This window comes from Grampus griseus, assembly GCF_964374135.1.
Source record: "Grampus griseus genome assembly, chromosome: 2".
NCBI classification, from domain to species: Eukaryota; Metazoa; Chordata; class Mammalia; order Artiodactyla; family Delphinidae; genus Grampus; species Grampus griseus.
In genome coordinates, this window is record NC_139018.1 from 44,160,966 (window position 1) to 44,169,783 (window position 8,818).

An 8,818-nucleotide genomic window follows, 5' to 3' on the forward strand; every position below is an offset into this window, starting at 1 on the left:
CCATCATCCCAGTGCCTCTAATAGACCCACTGATACACCTTTGAGAACGTGGAGCTCTTCTGAAGGCTGATGTATTTTTTTTCCCTTGCAAATTTTTGAGGTGTAATAACGATTACTGCGAAAAATTTGTGATCTGGAGATAAGGGCGAGTGGGAGAAAGGGAGGGAGCGCGCTCCTGGGGTCGGTGCTTTCGCAAAACGTCGTGGAAACCCTGAGTCCGATGTAGGGTATTTTGAAGGGGTGTTGTTTGTGGTTTTGTTTTATGTCAACGCCCATTCTGGGCTTCTCCCTGCTATCTTTGCGCTTTGGACATCACATGTGGTTGGGGTCATTTGGATTGATCCCAAGGACGTTTTCAGAGTCCGAGACAAAAAGATGCAGATGTAGCTAGATGGATGGATGGATGGATGGTGATGATGATGATGATGTTGTTGTTAATAATAATAATAATTTGGGCGCCTCCGTGCGCCCAAAGCCCGGCTTGCCGGCGGGTCGGCGGCCGCCGGCGGCCGCCGCTCAAGCTCCTGCCTGTCCCTAATGAACGTGAGAGGAAACCCGAGAGGATAACCGAGGAGGCGGGGAGCGCCGGCATCTCCTCCGCCCCGGCGCTCGCCGCTCGCTCTCTTCGGCCCCCTCTCCCCCAGCCAAGAGCAGCTCACCAAGGTTCTCGGCCTCTTCCAGAGGGCCTTCAAATCTCCTTTTTCTTTTTGAGCACCACTTCCCCCCACCCAGGGGGGAGAAATCCCGGGAGTGCCATATCCGCCCCCCCCCCCCCAATGGCTGTTGTGTGTTGTGGTCCTAGACCGAGCGAGCGTGGAAGAGTCGTTTTCCAACGTGACTGCCGGGGACGGTTCCGGGCCCGCCCCTCGCAGCCCTCGGCGCGCACCTGGGGCGGGCAGAAGTGGCGGTGAGTGGCCCCAGCTCCGCCCGAGGCCGCACGGAGCCGGGGACTGGAATCCTTCCGGTGGGAAGGCGGCCGCTCGGTTGTTCTCGGACAGGGGCCGCGGTCCGGCCTGCTTGCGCGTTCGCGCGCTCTGCTCCCAGGCTCGGGGACACCCGGGCGGCGCGGGCCGGGTCGCGCCGGGGCAAGCGGGGCGCTGAGGCCCAGCCTCCAATCTCGGTCGGCCCGGGGGAGAACCAGCAGAAGGTCTCAGCCGGCAGGCACCCAGCCTCCGCAATGAGTCGCGCCTCAAACTCCGAAGAAGTCTTCGTGTTGAAGCGTTCAAGTGACTCTTGAGGCCACAGTCTGGTTTCAGGACACACTTTTTGAAACCCAAGTCCCCGTAAGAATCCCGCCGAGTCGGCTTTTTCCTCCTTTACAGACCGAAATGGGGTGCGGGGACAGAAGGCCGAGCCGCGTTGCCCCTTGAGTGGTGGATTGCTTGGGGAGGGGACGGGGAGGTCACTCCTGGAAATTCTCCCTGCATCCCAGAGCTTCGGGGGTCAGGATTTTTCGTGCTCTCCTCAGGACTTCTTCCCGTCACCAAAGTTATTAGCACAAGAGAGGAGTTGAAGAGGAAACTCCTCCCCCCCAAAGGCAGGTAGATACCCAGACCTCTGCTCTCAGAGCTAACACCAGGGCTTTCTCCTCGCCATAATTAATAGTCAAGGCCAACCCTTTTGGCACGTTTCTTCCTCCCTCCCTCATGAGTGGCAGCGTTGTTTGATTCCCTGAGGCCAGAAACTTTCACTCGAGTTCGCCGGAGGGAGGCCCGCGCCGGCTGTTTTCTGCGCTGCCCGCATATCTCCTTTTTCTTTCTCTCTCCTCTTCCTTTTCGTTGTCTTCCGAGCCGCAGGCAGGTCGCCAGTCCGCGTAGTTTTGTTTCCTTTCCATCATGCAGAAAATTAATCAGCCCGGACGAGAAGCAGAGCTGAGCACGGCGTCCTGTAATTAAGGGACGTGTGCCCTTCGGATTATCTCGTTAGTTTATCAAGAAAACATTTATTATAATTAATTCTCGGACGAGGTAATTATTATTGAGCGAGGACACAGCAACTGGTAGATGGGCTCCTTGGAAGATGAAAAAAAAAAAAAAAAAACAAGGGGGAAGGGAGGAGGGGGGAGGGGAGCGACAGATTGCACGAATTGACCGTTAGATATAAGGCAGCGCGGCCCGGGGCGGGCAAGCGGAGCAGGACCTCGGGCGCCGGGGCTGCGAGGCTGCAGGGCTGCTGGGCAGGGACGCCGGACCAAGTCACTCGCGCCCGGAGGTGTAGGCGCCAAGCGGCTGCGCGGACTCGCCGTGAGACCGCCGCCCGCTCCTTCTAGGTAGGAGTTCTCCAGGGGCCACCTCCTGAGCAGTTGTTTTGAGGCTTGTATTTTTGAAAAGGGATTTCTTTTTCCCCTTCTGGGCTCTGCTTAGAGAGGAAGGGAGAAAGGCTTCCTGGCAGGGCTTTGAAAGTTAGATGGAATTGTCTAAGGCCTCTTCTTTGGAGAGCGCATACCTAGGCTAGCTGTGGCGAACACGTCGTAGTTTTGTTTTGTTCCTTTTTCTTTTAAAGATGTATCCGGTAGTAAATGGAAAACAGTCTATGCCGGGAATTTTGGTCATTTTTCGATGGTAGAGCAAAGGAGCTCCAAGAAGGATCTCTGTCCTGTTGTTTTCTGTTTGTAACTGCTTTTTATGCTGGAATGTGCTACTTTAATGTGTGATGTGTCAGGCATTTCTAATTGGGTGAGAGCTATACATGTAAGAACACTTCCATATTTCTCATGTGCACATCCGATATGATTTCAGTTGTTTCTATAGTAGTTCAGAACTTTCCGACATAGTAAGTTTGCATTAAACGAGAAAGAACTCCAGCTTAGAGGCTATTAAAACCAATACATGACTGTATTTTAAAGCAATATTATTTTCACAGCCTCCAAATAACTATCTTGAAAGGAAAAGATAAAACATCAAGTCTTTGTTGTAGGAGCAACTAAATTAGTTCTACTGGTGAGATAATACAAACTCCGACAAGGGCATTTATAAAATTACATTAAATTAGATCTAAGGGTGGAAAAGCATGATTTTTGTGCTATGAATTTAAATCAGGAAGAAGTTGCAGTAACTGGGTTCCATCTGTGGAGTTTTGTGTCTTGATCTCTTAAGCAATGTAAATATGAAAATCCAGAGTCCTTAAAACTCAGTAGGACCTCTGTAAAAGTAAGAGGGAACTTCTCCTAATCTTGTGTCCGCCATTTTGAAGCAATCTCTCATAGTGTCAAAGTTGCAAAGTAGAGATCCATGCAGGAGAAGTGCCACCTTTTAGGAAAATAAAAGCCAAAATTGCAAGCAGCCAGTCTATAAACATCAATTCTGGATCCCTTTGCTTGGGGGAGTGAGAAATACTCAACAGAATAAAGTAAATAACTTTTCTTTTTCTTCCTTCCTTTTCCCTCTCTGAGCTCTTTTTCTTATAGGATTTTAGGACTCTTGAAGGGTAGGGAGAAATTCTATTAGTTTCACAACTTTGGGGGTTTGTGTATCTACTTTCTTCGAAACTAGAATGTGCAGAAAGGCGCAGAGGAAACTCTGCTGTAGCTGCTGAGCACCCAAATGCCCGAAAATTTGCCTCCTGCAGGATCAGCAGCCTCTACACATCAAAATCAACATGGAAGCAGCTTGCGCCACAAATGTGCACCCTTTCTACTTGCAAATGCCGGAGCCTGTCATTATCTGATTGGTGGGATTCTAACTTTACTTCAGAATTCCTAGCCCACCCTGTGCCAAACTTGAAGACTCTTTTTTTGCACTGCGTTTAAATATTTGATGGGTGTCGATAAAAAGTTAAATACTTGTTTGTTTAGCTTTAGTTCTTTAGACACATATAATCAAGTTCTCCAAAACCCTAATAAATCTGTTACTTACCTCGAAATCTAATTACCCAGACTACTAATTAGGTGAAAATGATTACTGGAAATGACTTCAAATGTGGAATAATAGTGGTTGAGAAGTTTTCTCAAGTTTGCTGTTTCGCAAGTTGGTATTTTAGATGTTAAGTGCACTGACATTTTAGGTTCGCAGCAGTTGAAAGTGGTAAAAAGCTAAGATAATTAAAATCTGCCTTGGAAAGGCAACAGTCTGGGGAGAGGTAGATGTCTTGAATTGTTTCTTTGTTTCTCACCAATGGCCTTTGTTATCTGCATTATTTATTTAGCCAAAGAGTTCTTTGTCTCTGCAAATGGCCCCAATCAAGTTTTGTTTGAGACAATTAGCTAGTGCCAGCCAAGGAGTCCTATGCAAATGTAGGGATAGGAATGCAATGTGTGCATTTGGAGGCGTGGGGTTTTGTTGGGGCGGGGGGAGCGGGAGGCAGATTGTATTGCTTTCTTCGGGTCTTTTTTTTTTTTTTTTTTTAAAGTTTTGGCTGGGGGTGGGGAGGACAGGTTTATCTGGTCTCTCTGCATCTCCTCTAGTTCTGAGAAGCTGGGGAGGGGAGCGGGGTAGTGGGGGAGGCTTTGCAAGTCCTTTAAAAGCCTCTGCTGTGCATAGCCCGGGCTCTTCTTAAGTTAGTGGTGGAACGTGGAAGAGCTGCGTCCTCCGAAGCGGTAAACCAGCACCTCTGTTTGTTTGTTTGCTTTGCCTTAGCTCCACCACTCCAAACCCACCCACCAGGACTCTGAATCTGTCCACCCCGGGAGAAGCGAGACCTTCCGGCTGGGTCCCCCGGATTTGGGCCGACTTTGCGCCTCCAAACAACCTTAGCATGATGTCTTATCTTAAGCAACCGCCTTACGCAGTCAATGGGCTGAGTCTGACCACTTCGGGCATGGACTTGCTGCACCCCTCGGTGGGCTACCCGGGTAAGTGAGCCCCGCGGCACTGCTGCCCTGCCCTTCCCCACGCCCGGTCCGCGGGGCTGTGACACTCTTTCCCCCGAGCACCGGGGTTGGCGGTGGCGTCGCCCCCGCCCCAGCTCCAGGCGAGGTCTCCACTGGGTTTTCCTTCCGAGAAGCAGCTCAAAGCCACAGGGCATTTACCGGCCGAGGAGAGGACAGGGGCTGGGGGAAAGGGAGTAGGTGGATCTACAACGTAGGAGTGGGGCGAGAAGGCTACTGCCCTTGCCATTTGGGCGAGGGGACCCTGCCTGTACCTCGAAGTCCAATTCCTCGGAAGTGCCCTCTTGGCGAAGTCGGGTTTCTCATCATAAATTCTCCCCGCCAAGCCTGGGGCTTCCCCTCTGACCTCCAGGCCCTTAGCCTCTAATCCTTAGAGGTGTGATTTACCCCGGGTGTGAGTGCTTTCCTTTCCGATAAGATCTGTTTTTTAAAATCCTCCTAGAACAAGAAGTATGAAATATGCCCCCATTTGAAAGATGGAGGAACAAAGGCCCCTGGAGTCCTAAAAAGCCTAGATCTCGGGCAGAATCGAGATTTGCCCCATCAGTTCGAGCTGCCGGTCCTCAGGGATCCTTTGACTTCACAGAGTGGGGTTTTTGTGTTGATGGTTTAGGGGTTGATTTTGGAGGGTTCTTGTTTTTTGTCCTCCATTTTTTTTTTTTTTTTTTTGGTTAGCTTTCGAAGAGACCCTCTGTCCGGAGCCATCTCCGACGTCAGGCGGAGTGGGGCATTCCCTGGAAGGGGCAGTGTCTGCCGGAGGAGCCGAGGCCGGGAGGGGGTGGGGAGGACACGGGTAGGGTCCGGGTTGAGCTGCTGCGAGGACCAGGGGAGTGCTGAGTGTGGGCGTGGCGGGAGTCGGACACCCGCAGAGACCCCTGTGACTGAGAAGCTGCTCCCGCACCCTAAAGGGCCCTGGGCTTCTTGTCCCGCAGCCACCCCTCGGAAACAGCGGCGGGAGAGGACGACGTTCACCCGGGCGCAGCTAGACGTGCTGGAAGCGTTATTTGCGAAGACCCGATACCCAGATATCTTCATGCGGGAGGAGGTGGCGCTGAAAATCAACTTGCCCGAGTCCAGGGTGCAGGTAGGGCAGATGTAGGTAGACACAGCCATCCTTCCTGACCGTGTCACCCCTCTCCCCAGCACTGTATTTGTTGAGGACCCAGGAGAGTTCCAGGTCTTGGAGAGGACCAAAGGAAGGTTTTAAACTAAACGCTCGGCTCCATCGGAAGCCAGTAAACTTTTCTCTTAGGGCCCCTTGAGTGTCTGATTTCTCCTCGTGCCCCTTTTTGTCCCTCCACCCCCACCCAGTCCTATAACCAAGGTTCTTCCGGTCCAGTTGGCAAGGTAAGACTGGTGATTTAGATGCAGTGATAAAGCACAGTCCTAGAACCCTTGGACCCCTGGTGGACAGAAGCCCAGCCTTGGCAGATTTCAAGGATAGTCACATAATATTTTAGTTCTTCCCTTCCCCCGTTGGAAATCCCCCCTCCCATTCTCATCTACTTTTAGGGGTAAAAGAAGCTTAGCTCCTGCGTAGTTCCAGTATTTTTACAGATGAAGAAATAGAGTAAATGACTTGCTCAAGGTCACATGTCAGTTTGGTGGTAGAAGAAGAAATTACACAGTAAGAGTGTTTTCTTTGACTTCTTAGGGATTGAACAGAACTTGCTAGATCTGAGCCATTCAGTAGATAAAATATCAACATGGTATCCCAATGATACCTTCCCCCCTCCCCTTACTCCCCCTTAACTTGACCTTAAGCTGGAGAGGAAAGTAAACTCCCAACTCTTCTGGAATGCAAGTCCCATACAGATTTCTCTGGAAAGAATGTTTAGCACCTAAACCACATGTACACCTGGGACTCCCCTTCAGCTAGGACACATCAGCACGAACTGCAGATCAAAAAGAGCCTTTTTCAAAGTCAGAAGAAATTTTAGCACTTGTGAGGCTTGAACTGAAGTCTTAACTGAAAGAAAACAAATGGCTCTGCATGGTTGGAGGTTTGTGCTCAGCCTTCACGGCATCATTTTTACCACAGTTAAGACACCCATATGGAGAGCTCATTCAAGAGGACAACTAAGGACTTTTGCCCAGAAAATGCCAGTAGCTTCCCTGACAAGCCCCCCCTCACACACCAAACACAGCACCTTCATTGCAGAACATGAAGAAGGCTGGTAAAGAGAATTTTCAAAGTCACACACAGAGGCAAAGTTGACAAGCCAATGAACATAATACAGTAAACAATCTGTGTGTCAAGTGGCACTACCCTGAAGGCTCAGACTTGAGCCTAGGAGAGAAGTCTGTCTTTGAGCTCAAAGCAGAGTATATACGAGTCACTCCACTTACCATAAAGAAGGTTTTGGCAAATAGTAGCTTTCAGACCTTCTTCCTCAACAGGATCATTTCTCCTGGGGGCTTTCTTCTGTGAGTCTTTCTAGAAGAGACAAAAAGTAGAGTGATGGAACCAACCTACATATTAGTAGTTGCTACCTGGAAGATGGACTGTAAACTGTTTGAATTTAGGCTGTTCTTGCTGGCATATAACAACAGATCGTTTTCCCTCATTTCTCGTATGTTCCCATCCAAAAGACATAGAATAGATATGTTCTATTCCATTGTGAGAGTGTTCCAAAATGCAGCTGGGTCTTATGTGTATGTGTGTATTTGGGGTGAAATGAGAGATAGGAAAGTGAGGGGGAGAATTTTTAGTCATGATTTGGGCGATTATCTTAAATTTTACTGTTCTGAGCTGGGAGTAAAGCAGGGTCAAAAGCTTTTAGATAGAGCCTCCCCAACTTTCTTATAATTCCAGGAACATATATGAGAGTTTCACTGGCAGGAGAGATTGTCTGCTCAGCTCATCTGTCCATCTAGGACAGATTTATAATCTGGGAGCCACTCTTTTCCTTAAGGAGTCACTGAAACCATGTTAAAGAAGTTTCTTTCCCTTTCAAGGTGTGGTTTAAGAATCGAAGAGCTAAGTGCCGCCAACAGCAGCAGCAACAGCAGAATGGAGGTCAAAACAAAGTGAGACCTGCCAAAAAGAAGACGTCTCCTGCTCGGGAAGTGAGTTCAGAGAGTGGAACAAGTGGCCAATTCACTCCCCCCTCTAGCACCTCAGTCCCAGCCATTTCCAGCAGCAGTGCTCCTGTGTCTATCTGGAGCCCAGCTTCCATCTCCCCACTGTCAGATCCCTTGTCCACCTCCTCTTCCTGCATGCAGAGGTCCTATCCCATGACCTATACTCAGGCTTCAGGTTATAGTCAAGGATATGCTGGCTCAACTTCCTACTTTGGGGGCATGGACTGTGGATCTTATTTGACCCCTATGCATCACCAGCTTCCTGGACCAGGGACCACACTCAGTCCCATGGGTACCAATGCAGTCACCAGCCATCTCAATCAGTCCCCAGCTTCTCTTTCCACCCAGGGATATGGAGCTTCAAGCTTGGGTTTTAACTCGACCACTGATTGCTTGGATTATAAGGACCAAACTGCCTCCTGGAAGCTTAACTTCAATGCTGACTGCTTGGATTATAAAGATCAGACATCTTCGTGGAAATTCCAGGTTTTGTGAGGACCTGCAGAACCTCTTTTTGTGGGTGATTTTTAAATATACTGAGCTGGACATTCCAGTTTTAGCCAGGCATTGGTTAAAAGAGTTAGATGGTATGATGCTCAGACTCATCTTCTGATCAATGTCCCGAGAGGCATAGAAGGAGAGATGAAAGGCCTTAGAGGGGCCTGCCAACCAGCTACCTGAAATGGACAAACCATCTGATACTTAAGATCCTATCATAGTTTTAGATCATTGGTTTTACTGATTTGCAAAGTGATCGAAAGCATTCTAGCCACGTGCAACCAAATACCACCAAAAATAAACAAACAAAACTAAATTGTGAGGGAAAGGAGGGAAGGACATAGCCTTCTTAAGCAGAGGTGTTCCAATGTCGTAGCCAATTCTTGGTTGAATCTTAGGAATGGACAGTGT

General features: G+C 49.3%; 1 protein-coding gene across 2 annotated transcripts; it reads left to right on the forward strand.

The window, feature by feature from the left end:
- Positions 1-4,692: 4,692 nt before the first annotated feature.
- On the forward strand, positions 4,693-8,404 carry OTX2 (orthodenticle homeobox 2; the record flags this gene model as incomplete). 2 transcript variants are annotated; one of them, XM_082648746.1, is made up of 3 exons in its annotated part: positions 4,693-4,789; positions 5,734-5,909; positions 7,784-8,404. In XM_082648746.1, the coding sequence occupies 3 exons, from the start codon at positions 4,693-4,695 to the stop codon at positions 8,402-8,404; spliced, it is 894 nt and encodes a 297-aa protein (XP_082504872.1). The 2 variants fall into 2 exon arrangements, with proteins under 2 accessions (XP_082504872.1, XP_082504873.1); XM_082648747.1 differs by having other exon boundaries at positions 5,758-5,909.
- Between the last annotated feature and the right edge of the window lie 414 nt (positions 8,405-8,818).